At 44.9% G+C, this 24,676-nt stretch overlaps 1 protein-coding gene across 2 annotated transcripts in view; it reads right to left on the minus strand.

Annotated features, from left to right (window-relative positions):
* Positions 1–24,676, minus strand: part of DHX30 (DExH-box helicase 30) — a 114,673-nt gene extending 89,997 nt beyond the window's left edge. The window contains exons 1-2 of one of the 2 annotated variants that reach the window (XM_085893095.1): positions 24,558–24,676; positions 12,212–12,336 (exon numbers count right to left, since the gene is read on the minus strand). In XM_085893095.1, the coding sequence (XP_085749221.1) occupies positions 12,212–12,259 (48 nt within the window). In that variant the 5' untranslated portion in view covers positions 12,260–12,336; positions 24,558–24,676. Of the gene's footprint in view, positions 1–12,211; positions 12,337–15,973; positions 16,255–24,557 lie in introns of those variants that run through there. The other variant, XM_085893094.1, reaches the window with a different exon arrangement.

Here is a 24,676-nt window from a genome sequence, read left to right on the forward strand (position 1 = left end):
ATACTGCCACTGCTGCTGCATCATTTTTCAAAGTCACTGTGTCTGATTTTGCACCGTTTTACTGTGGCTCCAAGGCTGTCTAATGGGTAGAAAGTGACGTCCAGTTGGACCTTCCGCTGTAGCTTAATGTAGTTGTCAAGGGTAGCTTCCATCTCTTTTTTTTTTTCTACACCAAATTGTTTGACTTTGATATGGATTTTTCTCCTCAAACCTCGTCGTGATCGTTGTAGGATTCTTTCCTCGTAGCTCCTGGCAAACCTCATGAGACGATTGTTGTTGGATTCTTTCTCGAGTAGCTCCTGGCAAACCTCGTGAGACAATTTTTGTAGGATTCTTTAGGTTGTTGTGGAATCTTGTCCTCCTCGAGGGTTCAACGTCCAGCCAACTCGGTTTTGTTATGTATCGTGTTAAATAAACCACAGACTCCAGTAAAATCAAATGTCCACAAGTAGTTCTTTCTTTTGTACAATTTATTTCTGATCTATCCTCCAGTTCAGCTGTGATCCCGCTCCCTCCGCGATTTCTCTCCTTCATATATATACCATTTGAGAGTAGAGAGGGCTTTTTTGATAGCAAAGAACAGAAAGTACAGCTTATCAGCCCGGTCACCTTGTACTTGCAAAATAACCAAAGAATGTCCAAAGTGTCAAAGAAAGACAAGATTATAAGTAGGCGGTAGACCTTAAAATTAAATAATATAACAGTTGAGAGTAAAAAAAAACAACACTTTGACCGAGTCAGACTGAGGCAAGGGTTTCTTGTCTAAAGAGTAATAATTTCCCCAACACTCCCCCCTTGTTGCCTAAAAAGGCAACACAACTTGAGTTTAACGATTTCTGTCACTTGGAAATACATTTTTTCTTGAGTTCGAGTGTGCCCATCTTCTTTGGTAGTCACATCCCCATCGCTCACATCGTAGAGCTCAGTCCCTAAGCCTTTCCTGTCCCGCAAGCCAGGTGGCTTCATGTGGTTGTACAGCTTTGGACCTGGTGGAGGTTCCAGTAGGCACCTCGGCCGATAGATGATAAGGCTACCCGTTGGGCTGCACGGCTGATTTTAAACAACCTATTTCGGGAACAGAGCAGATGGGCAAAAGTGGAATGACAATTCCCGTTGAATATTTAACACACTCATTGCGTTGATTTATGGATTTCCAAGTTTAGGTTCTATCTCATAAGAGTCGTAGGATTCAATTTCAAAATCTAAATAAGAAAGTGGTGCTTGGGCCACCATCACCTTTTTAGCAGTATTCCTCTTTAGACAAGAAACAATCAATGTCGACATTGTAATTGTTGCACATCTAACAAGCACCACTACAATGATGATCCACAATAACCCCACGGAAATCCAATGCAATAGGGTAGTTCCCCAGCCTCCAAAAATCCCTTCAAACCAGGAATAAAGCCCGTCTTTCGTGAAATAATTGTGAAACTTGACTCCTTCTTGCTTAATCTTGTCAGCTATGTTTGTGATTTTCTCTGAGTTATCAGGGATAAAAGTACAACACAGAGTTAATTAAAGTACACGTTCCTCCTTGAGCTGCGAGGATGAAGTCGAGCGCAACCCGGCTTTGCATTGTAACTGCACGTAGGGCGACGACCTCCGAGTTGACATCAAGCATGCCTAGAGCAGCTTTATTTGCCAATAATTCAAGCGAAGCAGCTAAATCTGCCAATCCCATAGACATTTGTCCTACACCGTAGTGAGGGATTAGAATCATAAAAAAAATAATTCAGTTGACGTGAAACTCTGTTTACCCCGTTTCAAATGCTCAAAAGGTGACAGATAACAGGCGCATATGCGGCAAAATGAATGACAAGAAACAAAATCCATTCCAATTAACTGGAAGCCATGGGTATGCTCGATTTCCACACACGAAATAGGTATTATTTAAAGCGACTTGTGGTCCCGTCGTGTGATTTTCACAAACATAATTACTGCATTCAGAATTTCCTAACCTCTCTCCGCATGCCTCTTGTACCAAGCATAGTTCAGGTTTTTCTGTCGCCCGTTCAACCATAAAATGTGGAGGCATTTTACTTAATTTAAAGTTTGGCCAAAACCAGTTACTGAAATTTCGTTGGCGGAGGCAATTTCCATTTCCATTGGTAACGATGTGGTCGTCAAGGTTATTATCTTGTTTATCCCAGTTCTTTTCTTTTGCCCAGTACCCACACCACTCACTTAAATTGAATGGTATTGCCAACAGAGGTATTCCAGTAACTGCTGAATGAGGTATCTTAGTACAAACCCAGCAATTGGTTTTATTAAAAGCCTTCGCGTGTTTACAAGAAAGAGCCAGATAAGTGTTTATTCCATGTGGTGAACCCACTCTGCTCGTTAAGCTTCTTCGGTCTCTGAATGCCTGAGGCTTAGTTTGGTGGGCAGTCTGACAGGCCCATTTCCAAAGAACATGCAAATAACGTTGGTCACAGACAGTACTTATCGGTTTAACAGACCAAGTACACATTGTACAACTTGCATTCAGTAGCACAAATAATCCTGCAAGGGAAAGAATCATTAAAGTTATCAGGAAGCAGTGTTCTCCTCGGGTTCTTTTTGGCCATGTGCCAGTTTGCAGTGTGTGGCATGAATCCATGTTGCTCTTCCTTTACACTTCACAGCTGTATGGGTAATTATCAGTATTTGAAACGGCCCACACCAACGTGCTTGAAGAGAGTTCTTCCTTTTGTAAATCTTCACATAAACAAAGTCTCCGGGTTTGAAGTTGTGATGATCAGACGTGGCTGGTTCTGGCAGAGCTCGTTTCACCTGTGCAGAAAAAGTTCTTATAGCACGATTCAGAGAGACACAGAACGTAAGCAACGTGTCGTCCATTTGCTGCACGTTCATGTCTTTTATTGTCAAAGGAGGTGAGTTCGGTAATCTCATTGGTCTTCCCATCAGAATCTCATGCGGAGATAAGCCAGTGTTTCGATTTGTGGTAGATCTCATAGTCATGAGAGCAATTGGCAGAGCTTCTGGCCATTTTAATCCAGTTTGTTTACAAATCTTGGCCAATTTATTTTTTAGAAATACATTCTGCCTCTCAACTGCCCCTGCAGATTGCGGACGGTACGGGCAGTCAAAACGTTGCTTGATTTGCAATATGCGACACATCCCTTTCACCACTTCCAGCTGTGAAATGAGTACCTTGGTCACCGGAGATCCTACAAGGTTTTCCAAACCTACAGATGAAATCCTTCAGCAACAGTTTAACCACAGTAATGGCATCTGCTTTCCGACAAGGGTAAGCCTCAACCCACTTGGTGAACAAATCGACGATGACTAAAGCAAATTCAAAACCGCATTTTGGTAACTGAACAAAATCCATCTGCATATGAACAAAAGGTCCGAATGGAATTGGATGACCCCCTGGGGCCATCTCCACCCCCCTTGCTGGGTTATGTTTTTGGCAAATATGACATGTCCTACAATACTGTTCTGCAATTGGACTAAACCCTGGGGCAAACCACTGTCTCCCAATTGAAGCACTCATGCCCCCCTTGCTAGTATTCCCGGCCCCATGTGCCAATCGGGCGAGCCAAGGTAATAGAGCTCTTGGCGCCACCACACGACCATCAGATGATATCCATAATTTGGATTCAATCTCGTTCTTTAGCACTAACAGCTGTCTGCTAAGTGTTTACATCGTCAATGGTCGGCGTCGCCTCTTGTCTCAATACACATTGTGATATTAAAAGAGCTCTGGTGTAGGCAGCAGATTTTGCAGCTACATCTGCCCTGGCATTTCCCCGTGAGACGTCATCAGATCTTCCGGTGTGGGCGTCACATTTAACCACTGCAATTTGGTGAGGCAGAAGTATCGCTTCCAGAAGATTCGCAATCCATGCTCCATTCCTCACCCGCACACCTGATGATGTTATAAAACCCCTTTCACGCCAGAGGGCTCCGAATTCGTATACAGCACCAAAGGCATAGCTGGAGTCAATGTAGATTGTCACTATTTGACCTTTGGCTAAATGGCATGCACGAGTGAGGGCGAACAGTTCTGCCTGCTGCGCGGAGCAGCTCTCAGCCAATCTCCCGCTTTTGATTACTTCGTGATCAGAGCAAATGGCATAGCCTGTTAATAGATATCCATCAGGTGCACGTGATGATGAACCGTCGACATATAGAATCAATTCAGAATTTTGGATTGGTGTGCCTCTCAAATCAGGACGCGGTAGACACGTGTGTACGATAATTATCTTCTCACAATTGTGAGGATCACCATCTTGTTCTCCTGGCAGCAAACTAGCAGGGTTCTTTTAATCGAATGTTTTGGGTGCTGTGATTGAGAGTTCGTATGTCGTTGCACTTGAAGCCGACAAATGCTGTGTTTTTGTTTTTAACAGTACAGCTGTGACTGCATGCAGTACCAGGAGAATCAAAGAGTTTCCCGCGACGAGTGTTTCTGTCGCCTGCTCCGCAAGCGAAGCGGCTGCGACTGCCTTTAGACAAGATGGGAATCCTTGCGCTACCGGATCCAATTTAGTACTGAAATATGCAACAGGCCGCAATTTATTTCCGTGCTTCTGTGTCAGCACAGATTGTGCAAACCCCTGTCTCTCACATGCATACAAATGGAAAGGTTTTTCATAGTTTGGTAAAGCCAGAGCGGGAGCCGAAGAAAGAGCTTGCTTTAACGTTACAAAAGCCTTGTCTGCATTTTGTGTCCACGCAAGTGGGCTGGGCGCGTTCGCTGAACCAATGTCCACCAGGGGGCGCACTAAGGCCACATAATCTGGTATCCACTGTCTGCAATAGCCGGTCGTTCTGAGGAAAGACCTCATCTGTTTAGCAGTAGTTGGCTTGGGCAATTTTAATATTGCCGCTATACGTTCATGTGAGATGCGTCTTGTATCTCCTTTCAGAATATGCCCAAAATATTTCACTTCTTCTTGGAAAAACTGCAATTTGGCTCTCGAGGCTTTGTGTCCTTTTCTGGCAAAAGCCCTCAACAGTGTCAATGTATCTCGTTCGCATGCTATTTTGATGCTGAACCGATCAGCAGGTCGTCAACGTATTGAATCAGTGTGGATCCACAGGGGAAAACTACATCATCCAAGTCGTCTTTCAGAGCCCTCGAGAATAATGTTGGACTTTCACAATACCCCTGGGGCAATACAGTCCAAGTGTATTGCCTTCCCTGGTAGGTGAATGCAAACAGAAACTGTACTTCTTGGGCTATCGGTATCCTGAAAAAAGCTGAACAGAGATCCACAACACTAAAATAGGTTGTAGTACTTGGGATGCTTGATAGAATGGTAGTTGGATTTGCAATTACAGGAAAAGCTGGAATTACCGCGTCATTCACTGCCCTCAAATCCTGTACGAATCTCCACGTCGGCTTCCCGGGTTTTCTCACAAGTAGGATCGGTGCATTACATTGACTCACGGTGGGAATGACTATCCCTCGTCTCAATAGCGCTTCCACTACAGGAGCAATTCCTACTTCTGCTTCTGGAGACAAAAGGTATTGCGGTTTTCAAGGGAGTTTCTTCTCTGGATCTATAGTGATCTTGACTGGGTGCAAGCCTCTAATTCGCCCTACATCGTTGGCATGTGTTGCCCACAGACAAGTCGGGACTTGTTCGAGTAATTCAGGTAATTTTTCTGACCCATTTATTTCCGAGAGATCAACCATCTCGAACACAGCTTTTACCGTCCCTTGACATTCTGACCAACAGTATCCATCTGCTCCAATCTTCCAAAGTCCGTTTACTTGGCTCGACTCCATCAAAGTTGCTTGTGATGCTTTCTTCAAAGAGGTTACCATGTGACCGATGTCCATTTCTTGGTAACCTTCTGCAATCGCGAGAGTAACATGTGGTGTAACACTGGATGGTTGGTTCCACAAATTTAATTGTTCTCGCGTGAGATGCACCTCTAATCCAATCCCTTGCTTTCCAATCCAAATTGTACCCAACACTAGGTCAAAGGTCTGGTGTAATTTCGAAAGCGTTTCACTCGCATAGACGTTATTTTTCCCTTTGACGTTGCAATCTGCAATGCAATGTAGTCGAGTCTGCAAGTATCGTCTGTCCATGCCGTGTTTACTCAACCAATCGAGCACCTCGGGTACGTTTCTCTCCAAATGTGACAAATATTCCTGCAAATATTTAAATGCTTCACAATTAATCACAGTCCATTGATATACAAGATTTTCTGTATTTTCCTGTAATAAATTCATCATAGTTATGTGCGATTCGTGAGGTACTTCGAAATATACTCCCCAAGGGGTACATTTAACTGTACAGTTCCGTTTACATAACAGATCTCTCCCCAATAGATTAATTGGTGTATCAGTTGCCATCAAAAATGCATGGTTTGCAGACAATGGTCCAATTTCCACCCGTAGTTGCTCTGTCAGTGGGATCGCCATGGCAACTCCTGACATTCCTACTACTTTTACTTGTTCTCGCGATAACGGGGCGTTCGGGAAGTCACTCTTTCTGAGCGCAGATTTGGTTGCCCCGTGTCGATTAAGAAAGGAATTTCTCGACCTTCAATTTTCAAAGTCAATTTCGGTTCGTCACATGGTTTCAAAGTCAGGAAGGGTCGCTCAGACGAAGTCGCTTCTGTTCTTTGTCATAAAACGAATGGGTTCTGGGGTTGGAATGAACCTTGAGTCGGAGGAGGTAGGAATGAGGAAGGAGGAGGCAGGAATTCGGATGGAGGAGGAGGGGGGGAGTTCGGTGCGAGGTGCAGTGGGTTGATATGAACCAGCTTGCCCAAACTGTGTTCCCCATCTTTCCTGTTGTCTGTCATATGGATTTCCATCCATCGGAGGCGTGGAGTGTCTGCGATTTTCATCCCTGTTCTACCGGTCCATACGTACGATAAGTTCGACTGTTTATACGATTCCAGCATTCGTTAGCCCAGTGCCCTTGTTTTCCGCATATCTGACAGACATCTCTGCGCTGGTCTCTGTATTGTGGTCTCCTCCATTCATAGTTTAGCCCTCGGTTTTGTGCATATCTCGCATTCCATCCACGGGTGCTCTCACCTTGACCTTGAACCTGAGACAGCATTAATGACGCTTCATCTGCTTCGTCCGAACGTTGTTTCAACAATGAATTACAATGTGTTACATATTCCATCAAGTCTTTCACTTCCTTTAATTCCCAGCCGATACGTACTCGCTTTATTTCATTTTGCAATTTGGCTGTCAAACCATTAAGGTATACATCAGCAAATGGTACTCCCTCTTGTTTCAGTCCAGAGTGACATTGGTATACACCCCGAAAGCGCTCTAAGAACTCCAATGGGTCCTCGGCAGCGCGTTGCCTGCACGTCTGTATTTTCGCCCAATCTGTCTTAAGTGTTACCACCTCTGTGACAGCGTCAATGAGGGTGTCGATATGTTATTTGAGCTCCTCTCTGTTTCCAGGAGCTTCATCTGGCCATGCAGCTGCCTGTTTCAATTGTCGGAGTAACCCCTCTGGTACCATCAATTTCAATAATATTTCCATGTCCATATATGTTGGCTGATGGCATGCCACTACCATCCGTAGCTCTGTGTGGAATTTTTGGGGGTTTTCTCGTATCTTCGGCATCTCATTTACGATGGCTCTTAACTCAGAGCCCCACGGACGATATATCGCTTGCACCTCCCTTGCACCCGGGTAATCTCGCAATGGAAACGCGCCAATGAGTGCCTCGTCTTCTCCGTCCTTCGCCGTCTCCGACGTTATCTTTTTTGATCGAGTTTGCATTTTGTCCTTGTGAGCAAGAGGAACTTTCTCTCTGCGTTGTTTCTGCTTCCTTTTTAATTACTCTCCGAGCTCCCCGTTGAGCCTCTCCTTGTCCCGTGGCATCACCTCCCTCTATCTTTGTCCGCTTCTTCGTCCTCGAGCAGTTGTGCTATCAGAACTGTGCCCTCTGCCCATGTATCTGAGTCTTCTTCTTCATCCTCAAATCTGACAGGTACAGCTCGTTGTCTCTTCGTCTTATTGGTCTAGCTGACCCTTCAAGTTTAACAACCGTGCCTTTTCGACTCTGTCACGACATTCCTTCATCCAATTTATAAAACCGGCCCAGTTTACATGCTTCTCTGGGCCTTCTTGTCCCTATTCTTCACCTTCAGTACTTTTCTTAAATTGTCTAAACATTCGTGATCGAACGTACTGTTACGTTTGAGGGGGGGGGGGGTATGCATTCAAAGGGTAATTAGGATGTTTAATTAGGTATGTCATGCTGTTCGAGTGTACCAGGATCTTGATGTCATAAGTAGCAATTCAGTGGTGATAAGTTGTCTAGTAAATGTCCATTTCTTCAAGGGGGAAATGATAATTGTCACGTAATTAGATCGGGACACGGGATAGGGTCAGTGTGTCTGCGTAAACCCCTTTTAGTATTCTCTGGAGGCTTGCCGTGACGTCACAGGACAGTGCTGCGGATGGCTCCGCCCCGTGATCACGATTGGCGGAAGGCGACGGCGGTGGGCCAATAAAACGGCTCGATTGGAAGTGACGAGGACGGGAGGATAAAAAGGTTCTGTTCGGGGTCGAAAAGGGAGAGGAAGAAGATCGGGAGAGAAAGACCGTTTTTTGGGGTGGAGGTTGTTGTGCTGGGAGCGTGCTTGTTGTTGCGCTGATTCGATCCTGTTTTTCATCGTGTCTTGGAGCCTTGTGCCTCACCTTGGTAGGCTCTGGGGTTCTGCTGGCTCGGAGTACGGGGTCGAACGGCGGGCGGACCTGCCTCCCTCTCCTGCTCGCAATTTGGCGCCAGAACTGGTTCCCTGGCGGCTGTGAGCGGACTTGGGCCAAGACCAGGAGGTCGACAGCACCACGGTTTCTCCTGCCCCCCTGACGAGAGCAAGGCCAGCTCGTCCAACGCCAATCCAAGGACTGTTGTGTCCACACCACGGTCCAGCCTGACCACCAGGAATAGCTGCGTGTGTGTGTGTGTGTGTGTGTGTGTGTGTGTGTGTGTGTGTGTGTGTGTGTGTGTGTGTGTGTGTGTGTGTGTGTGTGTGTGTGTGTGTGTGTGTACCTGGCGCCTTTGAGGGTTTGAGATTTGTATATTCATTGGAATTGTCTGTGTTTTCCCCACGCCCGATCCCACACCATCCCGTCGAATCGCCCCGGATCCCTCTTCTTGCCGAGTCTTGTTATTTCTGGTTAGAGGAATAAACGTTATCAACTCAGTGAAAAGCGACTCGTGCCACCTTCCTCGTCCCGTTTGCGGTAGAGCGATTAGAACCGCCATCTTTGGGTTATAAATAAATAAACCGCCTCCATCGTTTCGGCTCATTCTACGTTGGCGGGACTGTTCAAGTCCCGTGAACGTCACAGTACCATTCTCAGGAAAGGGTAATATACTATTTTTGGTCCAATTGCACCATTTTCCTACGTCTCTCACAGCATCGGATCCATACTTATCAAACATAATTCTTGCACATGTACCTCTCCGTGGCTTTTGAATACAATTTGCCTCGGGATACACAATTTCATTCCTTTTGCCATTCCTATTTCAAAATTCCCTCTAAATCACAGAATCAAATAAATCACACCCTCGGAGAACACTCCCTGCTTACCTTTGCTCAAGCACTTGTCGTTCCTCCAGGCACTGCCTCCGGCAGATTAAGCGCCTCCGGTCACGAGTGCCGCACAACGTCGGTTCGAATCAGTGTCACGGCACCAACTGATGTGGGTTTTTCTCCTCGAACCTCGTCGTGATCGTTGTAGGATTCTTTCTCGGGTAGCCCCTGGCAAACCTCGTGAGACGATCGTTGTAGGATTCTTTCTCGGGTAGCTCCTGGCAAACCTCGTGAGACGATTGTTGTAGGATTCTTTAGGTTGTTGGAATCTTGTCCTCCTCGAGGGTTCAACGTCCAGCCGACTCGGTTTTGTTATGTATTGTGTTAAATAAACCACAGACTCCAGTAAAATCAAATGTCCACAAGTAGTTCTTTCTTTTGTACAATTTATTTCTAATCTATCCTCCAGTTCAGCTTTGATCCCGCTCCCTCCGCGATTTCTCTCCTTCATATATATATACCATTTGAGAGTAGAGAGGACTTTTTTGATATCAAAGAACATAAAGTACAGCTTATCAGCCCGGTCACCTTGTACTTGCAAAAGATCCAAACAATGTCCAAAGTGTCAAAGAAAGACAAGATTATAAGTAGGTGGTGGGCCTTGACAATTAAATAATAGAACAGTAGAGAGTAAAAAAAAAAAAAAACACTTTGACCTAGTCAGACTGAGGCAAGGGTTTCTTGTCTAAAGAGTAATAATTTCCCCAACAACTTCAACAAGAAGATCCTCCATGATGCCAGGCTTGAGGTTCAGCCTCCTGTCTGACAACATGTGAGCGACATGGCCAAATCCCACCTCCACAATGCTATTGCTGATGCCAACACACATGAGTATCTCTGCCAACAAACACACATTTCAAAACTCGTGTTTGCATTACTTGAAGATATTTCTCCACACTGACTTGGCTTTCATTTTGCTCAAGTAGTGAGTGGTTCACTGTGAAACTCAGGTCTTTCCACTCCCTTTTCAGTTTGGACTTATCGAAGTCGCAGTGGCTAAGGGCAACTTCAAAGCACAAGACCAGAAATCAGACGCCACCATCACCCCCTTCACATCCTTGTGAACCTCTTGATCAAAGGAGCTGAATTCCTCTTTCAATCAACACTGTTGAAGTGATGGTAAAACAACTGATGTCACAGCTTTAACTAGGGTTGTTGCTCAAGTTACATTAATCATTCCTTTGTACTTTACTATTGTGCACTCCCCATTCTGTTTCTTCTTTCTTTTAAAAATGTATTTATTTATTCATTCCTTCATTCCCAGGCGCACGATCAACAACAGCCCAAGACAAAAACTGATAAGTGCAATGGCGCTCCTTAAACACCAGTCTATGACACGGGGGTTGTATTGTAATTGGGTCCGTCCGTCACACCAACTCCTCCTAAAAAGGTTGTGCAGAAATTCCCCAAACTTGGTAGTTATGATCACCACATGGCGAGAAGGTAGGTGCAAGAGCAGTATCATTTTTGGCCCTGCCCCCTGGGGCCCTGTCAAAAACGTTTACCTCTCCTCATGAAACTCAATATGCAATCAACATTGGAGGATGCGTGAACCATGGAACGATTTTTTTGGATATACTTTCCAATTCATGCCCCAGGAGGTGGGGGAGCTTGGGGTCACAAGGGTCAAATAAGAACTGTTTTTTTTGTTTTTATTAAACTCAAAATTTAATATTACATTATTCCTGATGGAACTTTTTGCCAACTTTCAACTTTGCTTTTCGTGGGAAGTGTGCGGATTTGCTATGGCACACCATCGACTTCGATGGAGTTATCTCTGAGTGCTCGCAACGTTAATGGAACATTACAACGCAACGAGTTGAAAAGGAAAAAGATCCGGAACATAACTGGGTTTGAAACGAGTACTACACCTGATGCCAAACAAGGATAGCATGCGCGTATAAACATTATAAACTCAAACAGGGAAAGTATCTTTGGAAGTTTTTAGTCATTAAAAGAGCTTAATTTTGTTGTTTTTTTGAACATTAATGAAGGTATTGATAAAATATAAGCATTATTTTTACCTCATGGTCAGCAATTGGTTGATAGTTATAAAGAAAATAGTTATATAGTTATCCAGGAAAAATGCCTGGTATTGGCTTAATGGTTAGGGTGGCAGGCTTTTAATACGAGGGTCCCGAGTTCAAATCCTGCTCAGCTGTTGAATTAATACCAGGCGGGGTTAATTTGGCGAGTCATCCTTCCGATGTCAGCAAAATGAGTGCCAGCATGTTGGTATCCTGTGTCGGAGTGGCGACCCGTCCAGGATTGTGCCCAACAGCCAAGGAGACTGCTTAAGCAGCACCAATGCTCTGCACAGAGTATGGTCCTAATGGATGGATGGATTAAGAAAAACAACAGAATTCTGCAACCAACAAGCGTCGTTGTTCGTTTAAGATTTCAGGAGTAAGGCCCTCAAATAAGAACTAGTAAAAACTTACTTAACTCAGGTTCAAAGAACTTTGGATTCAGTCACAATTCGAAACCTTTCTTTAATTTTTAACGGCATTTGTACATTACCCTGCAACAACAAATGAAACAGGAAAGTGGGATGGTGTGCTTCGACATTTGAAATGCATACGTCAAAGTTTAGAAACAATTCATTCATTTATTTCATTTTCTCAATCAAAATTAAACTCGTACGAGCTTTCACACAATCGGTACCTTGAAGGTGCCGTCCTGCACGTGATAGGAAAACTGCTGCTTTGCCATCGTGCTTCCAAGTCCTTGTTGTATCAGCTCGTGAAGCAGCTGTTTTGGAGCCGGAAACTCGGTCAGCAGAGTCTCAGCTGCACATGGATGGAGCTTAGTGTTAGTTCCGATAAAAACTGATGTCCCAAAATTATTTCTTTCACTCACAATCCAATGAAATTTTAATATTTTTTTATTACATCACGGTATAATGCACCTTAGGCAGCAAAATGTTTCATGAATATGACCAACGCTTTTACACTTGTCATAGACTCCTAAAGAGAAGGACTGGTACCTCACGATCTTGGGGTTTGTAACTTGAGTCTGAAGGATTAACTTGAGTCTGGGGCTAAAATGACTTCAAGAAGGGCTAGAGACACGATCTCGGGATCCATATAGGGGTTTTTGAGGACGGAGAGTTAAATTGTGTCATTTTCAACACCTGAGGTCATCTTCAAGGTCAAAAGGTCATATTTCAAGGTCAAATTACTGAATTTTGGTATTTTTTGCCCGTTTTTGTGTCCAACTCATAGAGGAAGACTTTTGTAAAGTCTATGACAAAACATGACATTGTCCACCGCACCTACTTGCTGATTTCTATCATCGTTAACTAATGTATGTTTTGTTTGTTTCTCTTTCAGAAACTGTCCAGCTGGTGATCTCACAGGATCTTTGGTGTTGTTTCCTGCTTTGATGACAATATGCCACGTCGTTGCAGCTGCTTTGGTTGTAGAGGAAACTATGATGGGACGCCTTATGTAAAGGTCATATCCTTCCCAAAAGATCCTGAGGAGAGGGAGAGATGGATATTGGCAATGCCAAATGAGAAAGGAAGCTTGAGGTGCTTAAAGGAGATGTATATCCATCCATCCATTGGGACCATACTCTGTGCAGAACGTCGGTGCTGCCGAAGCAGTTTCCTTGGCTAGTGGGCACAATCCTGGACGGGTCGCCACTCCGACGCAGGATACTCGAATGACTCGATCATCCCCAGCAAGCTGATACTCATTTTGCCGACCTCGGAAGGATGGCAGGCTGAGTCAACCCCCTGGTGAAGTAATTCAGCGAGGCTTGAACTCAGGACCCTTGGATCCCAAGCCACCACCCTAACCACTGAGCCAACACCAGGCTTAGATGTGTATATATATATATATATATATATATATATATATATATATATATATATATATATATATATATATATATATATATATATTTGTGAGACACATTTCAATTGTAATTGGGTGTCAGTTAGGGGTGGCATACGACCCAAAGAACCCCCATCAATATTTCCTGGAGTACCGAAATCAGCTTTAAAGCAGGTGACCTCAGCCCCACGCCCAACATCATCTTCTACGTCAGAATCAAGAGCTAAGAAGATGCAGGCAGCTGATGAGGCTGCAGACAATATCCAAGATTTCGACCACTTCTGTGCTAAAATCAGCTCCTATTTTCCTGGCTTTAACGTCATAAAAGACCAGGAAAACCTTTACCCATCAAGAACTGATGCTACTGGACAAATTGTCAAGCAGTTCTTTCATTTCCAACAAGTTCACTCACCTTTTGGATTTCTATTCTTGAATAGAGTTGAGAAAGATGGCATTGAGTTGCCCAAACGACTTTTTCCTTTGCAGAAGAACAGCCTGCTCTCAAAATGGTCCCAGATTAGATCCATAACTGACCAGGTAAACATCTATGAATGCACAAGCAAGGAAATTCTTCAGCTTGTAATAAGCCAGCTCTGTTGGATGACTGAGGCACACGAGCTTCCTCATTTCACCTTCCTTCTGTCGCAGCTGCATCTGATGTTCAAACCTCTTGATCGTCGCCGGTTTGATAATGATACTATGATTTTCGCAATGCAGCTTCACAACACATCACCCAGTGCATACAAAATGATTCGTCGCTCCAGCTTAATCATTCTACCATCAACAAAAAAGCTAAAACAGATGCTTGCGAGTAGTCAGCAGGACTCCAACCTCAAAACCTTGTTCGACCAGCTTAAACCACAGTAGCGTTTGGTCAATTTAATGTTTGACGAGGTAAAGCTGGTCGAGAGATTGCGATTTTCTGGAGGGCATGTTGTAGGATATGCTCAAAATGCAGCAGTGTGTGGTGAATACAAAATGCTTGCTTCACATGCTATGGCTGTTGAAGTTGCCTGCCATTTCGGTGGTCCACGCTATATTCTACGCATTTTGCCCTGCAAAAAACTAACTGCCGATCAGCTGAAGGAACTCCTTATCGAAGCTGCATCAGCTGTAGTTGGTGCTGGCGGTACTGTGATTTCTTTGATATGTGACAATTGCAATACCAACCGCAGTGTTTATTCAAAACTTGGAGGACCAGGAAGTTGCCAAGTGCTGTCAATTCAAGAGCAATCTATGTTCTTAGTGTACGACGACGTGCACATCTTCAAAAATGTTCGCAACAACTGGATTACTATCGATGGCAAGACACTCTCATTTGTCGTAGATGGTAATGAGTACAAAGCTTACTAGAGTGATATTCAGAAGGTTTATGAGATCGACCGGGCTACTCCTATTCGCTTAACCAAGCTGACGCACACTGCTGTTTTCCCCAAGCCCCTTCAACGCCAGAGCGTACCATTGGGATGCCAAGTGTTCAATCACAAGACTGTCGCTGCTTTAAAGACCTTCAAGGATTCACTGGGCATCAGCGAAGGCACAATCATCCTCACCCAGATAATGAGTGATTCAAGATGATGAATGTGAAAGACCGTTTCTCAGCTATCCATCTGCGCGACGAATCCAGACAGCCTTGGACAGCAGACTGTACAAGTTTCACTGGGCTGGAGCAGGACTGCCAAATTATATCTACCTGCGCATGGCAAGGAGGTGGCGGTCGTGAGCTGAAGCTAACTCAGCAAACTGCTGAAGCCTTCACTGTGTCCACACGTAATAATGTGGATGCTGCCAAATTGCTTCTGGCAAGGAATGGTGCGTCAGGGTGCAGTACAATAAACGGTCTAGCGCGAGGAACGGTGTGTCAGGGTACAGCACGCGCACAGTGCAATGCAAGGAACAGTGCACCAGGATACAGCACGCGCGTGGTACAGTGGAAGGAACGGTTTGTCACGGTACAAGGAACGGTGCGTCAGGGTGCAGCACGCGCACAGTGCAATGCAAGGAACGGTGCACCAGGATACAGCACGCGCGTGGTACAGTGGAAGGAACGGTGCGTCAGGGTACAGCACGCGCACAGTGCAATGCAAGGAACAGTGCACCAGGATACAGCACGCGCGTGGTACAGTGGAAGGAACGGTTTGTCACGGTACAAGGAACGGTGCGTCAGGGTGCAGCACGCGCACAGTGCAATGCAAGGAACGGTGCACCAGGATACAGCACGCGCGTGGTACAGTGGAAGGAACGGTGCGTCAGGGTACAGCACGCGCACAGTGCAATGCAAGGAACAGTGCACCAGGATACAGCACGCGCGTGGTACAGTGGAAGGAACGGTTTGTCACGGTACAAGGAACGGTGCGTCAGGGTGCAGCACGCGCACGGTACAGTGCAAGGAACGGTGCGTCAGGGTGCAGCACGCGCACGGTACAGTGCAAGGAACGGCGAGTCAGGGTACAGCACGCGTGCGGTACAGTGGAAGGAACGGTGCGTCAGGGTGCAGCACGCGTGCGGTACAGCGCGTCAGGGTACAGCGTTGGACACGGAACGGAAGGTCACGGCATTACGAGTTCTCGGCCGAAACCACCAATACCTGCGGTTGCTGAAGGGATTGGACCAATGCTCCGTTGTGTCATCATGGACAGTCCACGGGATGACGGCCCTCCGAGATGCGGACACACGTGGGCCCGAAAGGCTTTCCCGACATTCAACACACCGGCCATGCCGGAAAAGTCCATCCCTTTTTAACGCAACAAACGACACGAACATCACGGAGCGCTTTTGTCCAAAATAGTTTCACTTCCTCCAGATTAAAAATAAACCAATTAACTAAACCGTGAAACGTCACCAAATGTCACTTTACGTTACATTGATGATTTTAAATGATTGGGAAACCAGCTTCACTAGTTTGTACTGCGCCGATACACCTCCGTTATATAATCCAACCAATGCATCGCTGGGTTCATATTAACCGGTGGTGTTCGGAAATCTGAACAAGTGCAGGTTTGATTTTATGAAATTATCTGAACAATGAGCACGAACGTGTCATCCGTTTGGCGCGCAAACGCAAGGTTGAAAAGAAAATATATTCCATCTTGTTTCAATTACTATTCTATGAAACGCAACTAATACACATTGTAATATATCGGACGTTATAATGCCGAAAAAAAACAAAGGAAAGTTTTTGAAGGAGAGAATTAATAACCGGAAGTTCCATTGTGAATGTCAGACAATCCAGCACCCACTTCCGCCTGTTTTTTTTTTTTTTTTTTTTTTTTTAACTTTTTTACTTTTTTACTTTTTTACTTTTTTACTTTTTCGGAGCGAGGCTCATGGAAGAGCAAAGTATAGATGGAGATGTGGGGGAAGGGGGGAGGAAATCGAAGTAAGCAAGTAAAATGGTTGAGTTGGGAAAGGTTAATGGGGGGTAATAAAGATCAACAGTCGGAATTGGGGATAACGAGAAGGTAGCGCATTGCATGGTTACTTGAAGTAATGGAGGGAAAAGAGAGAGAGAGATAGAGATAGAGAAAGAGAAAAAGAGAGAGAGAGAAAGAGAGAGAGAGAGAAAGAGAGAGAGAGAGAGAGAGAGAGAGAGAGAGAGATAGAGATAGAGATAGAGATAGAGATAGAGATAGAGATAGAGATAGAGATAGAGAGAGATAGAGATAGAGATAGAGATAGAGATAGAGATAGAGATAGAGATAGAGATAGAGATAGAGATAGAGATAGAGATAGAGATAGAGATAGAGATAGAGAGAGAGAGAGAGAGATAGAGACAGAGAAAGAGAGAGAGATAGAGATAGAGATAGAGACAGAGAGAGAGAGAGAGAGAGAGAGAGAGAGAGAGAGAGAGAGAGAGAGAGAGAGAGAGAGAGAGAGAGAGAGAGAGAGAGACAGACAGACAGACAGACAGACAGACAGACAGACACAAAAAAACAAACAAAAAAAAAAAACCCTCTGGAGTGTTGGTCTCCAGGCGCTGGTTTAATGGACAAGAGAAGCAAGGAATAGAGGAGTCGAGATGTGCAGTCATTCTGGATTTTGGAGGTTTAACTGGAAGGGTACATGTCGCTCTCGTTAGTTCTGATTTTCCAAAGACAATGGGGACAATGGAGGACTGTCTGTGGCTGACTTTGAAGTAAAACATATAAATCTGGTTTCCCCCATGAAAAGCCTTCCGGTCAAAACCCGTGGCCTGGAGAGCTGGAATGACTCCACGCACAACAATTGCAAGCAAGGAAAATCATACGTCGGCCATTTTGGTTGAATGGTGGGCCTGAAGTTGTCTTCGGAATTCGAATATCACAATCACCATGCCCGATAATTTCCCGTTCAGTATAGAATGACTGTCAAAAGATTAAATGATCAAATATCAATTACTAGTAGGGCACTCGGAAGAGCGCAAACCTCCGCTATGTAACGCCTGATCCACAAGAACATGTCGGGCCCAATACATTTTTGAAATATCATGTTTTCTGTAGTTTTTGGCGCCATCTCTCAACGGTGAAGAATCATTTAATTAAATAATTCTCGTATCCAGATCCGGATCAAGATCTTCACCAAAATCGAATCAGTTCGTCCTTGTCACACACCCAACCTGTCCTCAAAATTTCATTCACGTCTCAAAAACGTCCACAACTTTTTGAGATATCCTGCACACAGACAGACAGACAGACAGACACACAGGGGTGAAAACGTCACCTCCTTCACCTTCGGTGGTGGTAGTAACTAGAAAGCTTCTGACAATGCAAACTCCACTGCAACCGCTTTGTATTCTAGACTTCTTCTTATTATTATTTAATCTTGTAATGTGAAACAAGCCGAAAACAGCAAAAAAAAATTCCGATTTTAGGTGACCTTGACCTTTGACTTCTTGACCTAAAAACCAACAATAATCGGCTTCCAGCTTTTGATTGGTGGACCAATCCAGTGACCCAATGTGCAAATTCTTAAAATTTCAGGTCAATTGGATGAAAATTAATGATCACTCTGAGCTTTTGACCAAATTATTAATTTGTCTTCTCCATATTCTCAGAATAAAGCTTTGTTGAAAATTTGAAAATAAAAGCTAAAAAAAAAAAAACAACAAAAAAAGAGTAGAGTTTACAGACCCTCACCATGACTTGTTTTGTGTGGTGTTTGTGTAGTTTTGTGTGGTGTTTGTATAGTTTTGTGTAGTGTTTGTGTAGTTTTGTGTGGTGTTTGTATAGTTTTGTGTAGTGTTTGTGTAGTTTTGTGTGGTGTTTGTATAGTTTTGTGTAGTGTTTGTATAGTTTTGTGTAGTGTTTGTGTAGTTTTGTGTGGTGTTTGTATAGTTTTGTGTAGTGTTTGTGTAGTTTTGTGTAGTGTTTGTGTAGTTTTGTGTGGTGTTTGTATAGTTTTGTGTAGTGTATTTTGTGTGGTGTTTGTGTAGTTTGGTGTGGTGTTTGTGTAGTTTTGTGTGGTGTTGGTATAGTTTTGTGTGGTGTTTGTGTAGTTTTGTGTAGTGTATTTTGTGTGGTGTTTGTGTAGTTTTGTGTGGTGTTAGTATAGTTTTGTGTGGTGTTTGTGTAGTTTTGTGTGGTGTTAGTATAGTTTTGTGTGGTGTTTGTGGAGTTTTGTGTGGTGTTAGTATAGTTTTGTGTGGTGTTTGTGTAGTTTTGTGTAGTGTATTTTGTGTGGTGTTTGTGTAGTTTGGTGTGGTGTTTGTGTAGTTTTGTGTAGTGTATTTTGTTTGGTGTTTGTGTAGTTTTGTGTGGTGTTAGTATAGTTTTGTGTGGTGTTTGTGTAGTTTTGTGTGGTGTTAGTATAGTTTTGTGTGGTGTTTGTGTAGTTTTGTGTGGTGTTTGTGGAGTTTTCTGTAGTGTATTTTGTGTAGTTTTGTGTGGTGTTTGTGTAGTTTTGTATTGTGTATTTTGTGTGGTGTTTGTGTAGTTTTGTGTGGTGTTTGTGTAGTTTTGTGTGGTGTTAGTATAGTTTTGCGTGGTGTTTGTGTAGTTTTGTGTGGTGTTTGTGTAGTTTTGTATTGTGTATTTTGTGTGGTGTTTGTGTAGTTTTGTGTGGTGTTTGTGTAGTTTTGTGTGGTGTTTGTGTAGTTTTGTGTGGTGTGAATGTAGTTTTGTGTGGTGTTAGTCGAGTTTTGTGTAGTTTTGTGTGGTGTTCGTGTAGTTTTGTGTGGTGTTAGTCCAGTTTTATATAGTGTTTGTGTAGTTTTGTGTGGTGTTTGTGTAGTTTTGTGTGGTGTTTGTGTAGTTTTTGTGTGATGTTTGTGTAGTTTTGTGTGGTGTTTGTGTAGTTTTGTATTGTGTATTTTGTGTGGTGTTTGTGTAGTTTTGTGGGGTGTTTGTGTAGTTTTGTGTGGTGTTTGTGTAATTTTGTGTGGTGTTAGTTTAGTTTTGTGTGGTGTTAGTTTAGTTTTGTGTGGTGTTAGTCTAGTTTTGTGTAGTTTTGTGTGGTGTTCATGTAGTTTTGTGTGGTGTTAGTCCAGTTTTATGTAGTGTTTGTGTAGTTTTGTGTGGTGTTTGTGTAGTTTTGTGTGGTGTTTGTGTAGTTTTTGTGTGATGTTTGTGTAGTTTTGTGTGGTGTTTTTGTAGTTTTGTGTGGTGTTAGTATAGTTTTGTGTGGTGTTTGTGTAGTTTTGTGTAGTGTATTTTGTGTGGTGTTTGTGTAGTTTTGTGTGGTGTTTGTGTAGTTTTGTGTGGTGTTTGTGTAGTTTTGTGGGGTGTTTGTGTAGTTTTGTGTGGTGTTTGTGTAGTTTTATGTGGTGTTTGTGTAGTTTTGTGTCGTGTATTTTGTGTAGTTTTGTGTGGTGTCTGTGTAGTTTTGTGTCGTGTATTTTGTGTAGTTTTGTGTGGTGTTTGTGTAGTTTATATACGTGGTGACTTCAATTGTCATCGTGCCAGTTGGTTGAGTGTGGATACCTCTCTCACCTGTCATGGCACTTCAGCAAAGGATTTCTGCGACTTATTGGGACTGACTCAATCGGTCAACTTCCCGACCCGGATCTCAACCAACAGTATCTCAGTCTCTTCTAGGTCTGATTTTGACCAATTTCTCTGACAATATCTGCTGTTCATCGTCTGCTCCAATCGGTTCATCTGACCATGTGCTTGTCAAAGTGGACATCTCTCTGGCTGTTATTAGAGAACCACCTCACCGCCAACGAGTCTGGCATTTCACTCAAGCTGAATGGCAGGGTCTTCAAGCAGCCATCAAACATCGAGACTAGTCTCCCATCGCTACTTTCTCCAACATCAACTCATCCTGGGAATTCTTTCAAAAAAACTTACTCTCCCTCATGCACACATTTATCCCCTCGTCTTCAGTTGTCAAACCCTTCCTCCCACTTCTGGTACAATGAAGCCTGTGGTGAGGCATTTGTCCTTAAACAACTTGCCTTTGTCTCATGGAAGGCTAATCCAACTGAAGGTAATCACAGTCCCTTCCACAATGCTCAGAACAAGTGTGTGTCTACCCTCAGGAGAGCCAGAAAACAATATCTTTCTCATCTCAAGTCTGAACTCTCAAGCCTGTCTCTCTCCTCCAAATCCTGGTGGCATCAAGTTAAGTCTGTTTCTGGTGTATGTTCCCACTCCATCCCCTCCCTTACCTCAAATGGTCACACAGCTGACACGACAGGTGAAAAGGCTGAATGCCTAAACACTGTGTTTTCTTTTAAATATTGTGTCCCAAACCCATCTCTTTCTGTAACCATCTTAACCAGTCACACCCAGCTGTTCCTGAACTCTGTGTCCTTTTCTCCTGACAAACTGGAGAGTTTGCTGTCAAACGTAGGTTCAGATTCTGCAACTGGTCCAGAATCAGCCCACGTGTCCAAAAACCTGCTCCTCTGCGCTTGCTCACCCTGTCTCCGTTCTATTCACCCTCTCATTTACTCAAGGTTATCTGCCATCTGCTTGGAAATCAGCAAACATTACTGCCCTGCATAAAAAGGTGCAAAAACAAATCTCTGCAACTCCAGACCAATCAGCCTTCTCACAATCATCAGCAAGGTTATGGAATCCATCATCGCCTCTGACATCAAATCCTTCCTCTTCTCCAATGGCTTGATTTTCGATCATCAATTTGGTTTCAGACAAGGTCACTCTACCCTGGATATGCTGCTTCTGCTCTCCCAACAATGGATGGCGGTCCTCAATGCCAGATATGAGATCAGAGCCATCTCTCTAAACAGAACGCGTGCCTTCGATACGGTGTGGCTCCCTGTCTTGCTCACCAAACTCTTCCTATGGTATCCAAGGCCATCTCCACTTATGGCTCGCAGACTTCCTCTCCTGTTGCAGCCAATGTGTGGTCCTTAATGGAGTTCTCGAATCTCCTCTTCTTGTCCAGGCTGGAGTTCCTCAAGGTAGCGTTCTGGGCCCTGTTCTTTTTCTGGTTTTCATCAATGATCTCTCCGACTCTCTGGAAAATCCTCTTTATCTCTTTGCTGATGACTCCACCCTCTGCCGTACCATCTGTCATCCCTCAGACCGGCAAGCAGCAGCTTCTTCGCTCTCTGCAGATCTGGGTAAAATCACAAACTGCTCCAACATGTGGAACATGTCTTTCAATCATGACAAATCTCTCACTCTCACTATGTCTCTCCAAAATGACCGTCTGGAACCCCCCCCCCCCACCACATCTACTTTCTCAACAATCCTCTGGAAGAGGTCCGTTCATTCAAGATTTTGGGTCTCACTGTCTGCCACGATCTGGCCTCTAAAGCCAGTCGCCGACTGGTCATCCTACGTCATGCAGTCCTTCCTTGGCACACCTGAGCTTTGAACCACTTACAAAACTTTCATCCGCAGCCTGATTGAGTACTGCTCTCCCCTCTGGGGTGGTGCTTCTGCCTCACACCTTTCTCGACTTCACGCTGTGGAAACCATAAAACTTTCTGGATGTTTATATGCATTACAGATGAAATATGATAAGGTCAAGCATCTCTAAACCTGAACCAAATTTCAAAATTTAAACTGCGGAATTAAACTTCGCAGCAGTTCCAACTACTACAAAAAAGTGTCATTTGTTCAATTTGCACATTGTTTGACACTCCAGACATCTCTGATCAAGTAGTGAACTGGAATTCTGAGTAATTCCTATTTCCTAGAAATATGCGTTTTTTCGGGGGAATTTTTTTCCTTCCTCTTGGGCATGATCCGGTTACACATGGCCTGGTAATGTATTAATTGAAAAGGAACATGCCCCTGGGCATCCCATTTACAATATAGCAGCAAAATCAAGTCACTTACAAACCAAACACATCCCAAGAGCGTGTTCCTTTTCAATGAATAACATGGCATTGAGAGTTGGCCGGTAAAGCGCACTCATTGCTTTGCTGATGGACGGGTTGGTATTACATAGACTGATAACGTTTTGACAACATGTTGTTCAAAAGGTCCACAAGTGCCGTTTGGAACGATTTGAGGAATGTTCAAGAAGACAGTTCGAAAGTTGCATGCACGCTTTGTTCAATAGATCTTGATCATCAATGTAATATGTCGTGATGTCAAAATCTCACAAAACATTTGGAGAGAGAGAGGGAGAGGGTGAGGGTGAGGGTGAGGGTGAGGATGAGGATGAGGGTGAGGGTGAGGGTGAGGGTGAGGGAGAGGGAGAGGGAGAGGGAGAGGGAGAGGGAGAGAGAGAGACAGAGAGAGAGAGGTCGGGAGAGATATTCATTCATGATGGTTGAGAATGTAGATTAAAAGAAACCAAAGTGTGTAACAGCAACAAGTTCGCTTTCACAATTGACGATTTAAAGCACTTTCACCCCGGTAATGCCCCAGTACGCTGCCTTCCCTCCCCTCACACTGCCTTCCCCTCCCCTCACGCTGCCTTCCCCTCCCCTCACGCTGCCTTCCCCTGCCCTCACGCTGCCTTCCCCTCCCCTCACGCTGCCTTCCCCTCCCCTCACTCCTCATCCCCTCCCCTCACGCTGCCTTCCCCTCCCCTCACGCTGCCTTCCCCTCCCCTCACGCTGCCTTCCCCTCCGCTCACGCTGTCTTCCCCTCCCCTCACGCTGCCTTCCCCTCCCCTCATGCTGTCTTCCATTCCCTTCACACTGCCTTCCCCTCCCTTCATGCTGCCTTCCCTTCCCCTCACGCTGCCTTCCATTCCCTTCACACTGCCTTACCTTCCCCTCACGCTGCCTTCCCTCCCCTTCACGCTGCCTTCCCCTCCCCTCACGCTGTCTTCCATTCCCTTCACGCTGCCTTCCCCTCCCTTCATGCTGCCTTCCCTTCCCCTCACACTGTCTTCCATTCCCTTCACGCTGTCTTCCATTCCCTTCATGCTGGCTTTCCTTCCCTTCATGCTGCCTTCCCCTCCCCTCACGCCGTCTTCCATTCCCTTCACGCTGTCTTCCATTCCCTTCATGCTGTCTTCCCTTCCCCTCACGCTGGCTTTCCTTCCCTTCATGCTGCCTTCCCCTCCCCTCATGCCGTCTTCCATTCCCTTCACGCTGTCTTCCATTCCCTTCATGCTGCCTTCCCTTCCCCTCACGCTGGCTTTCCTTCCCTTCATGCTGCCTTCCCCTCCCCTCACGCCGTCTTCCATTCCCTTCACGCTGCCTTCCCCTCCCTTCACGCTGCCGTCCCCTCCCTTCACGCTGCCTTCCCCTCCCTTCACGCTGCCTTCCCCTCCCTTCATGCTGCCTTCCCCTCCCCTCATGCTGCCTTCCATTCCCCTCACGCTGCCTTCCATTCCCTTCACGTGCCTTCCCTTCCCCTCACGCTGCCTTCCCTTCCCACTGCCTTCCGTTCCCCCACTCCTCCTTGCTCCCCACCTCCCCTCCCTTCCCCTCATCTCTCTCCACCTTCCTCTCCCTCCTCCTCCTTCTCACTTCCCTCCCCTCCTCCTCACTCCCCCTCCCCTCCTCCTCACTCCCCCTCCCCTCCTTCTCACTCCCCTCCCCTCCTCCTCACTCCCCCTCCCCCTTTTCTTCGTATTCCCGTCAAGGTCGTATTTGTTGATAAATAAATAAATATTTGAAAGTTGTACGTTCCGGTTGTGGAAATGGTGGTGTATATAAAATAAATAAACAAGTCAAGGTGGTGCAGTCTGAGGTAGCGGTGATGATGACGTACATATAAATAAATAAACATTCCACAGCTGTGTTTCGGTCGTGTAGATGGTAAAGTGTATCGATATAAATAAATAAACATTCCTCATGGTCACATGTTATTACATACATGATACATTTGCGGATGTTCCGAATATGGAAGAAACGTGTCCAGCCACCGCATGGAGGGCCGACGGGCGGGTGGGGGCTCGGAAGGTGGCTCAGTCCCCTTTTCGTGACGAATCTGCA

The sequence above is a fragment of the Eptatretus burgeri genome, chromosome 8 (genome assembly GCF_056783735.1).
Source record: "Eptatretus burgeri isolate ZD-2024b chromosome 8, Ebu_testis_v1, whole genome shotgun sequence".
Classification (NCBI taxonomy): Eukaryota; Metazoa; Chordata; class Myxini; order Myxiniformes; family Myxinidae; genus Eptatretus; species Eptatretus burgeri.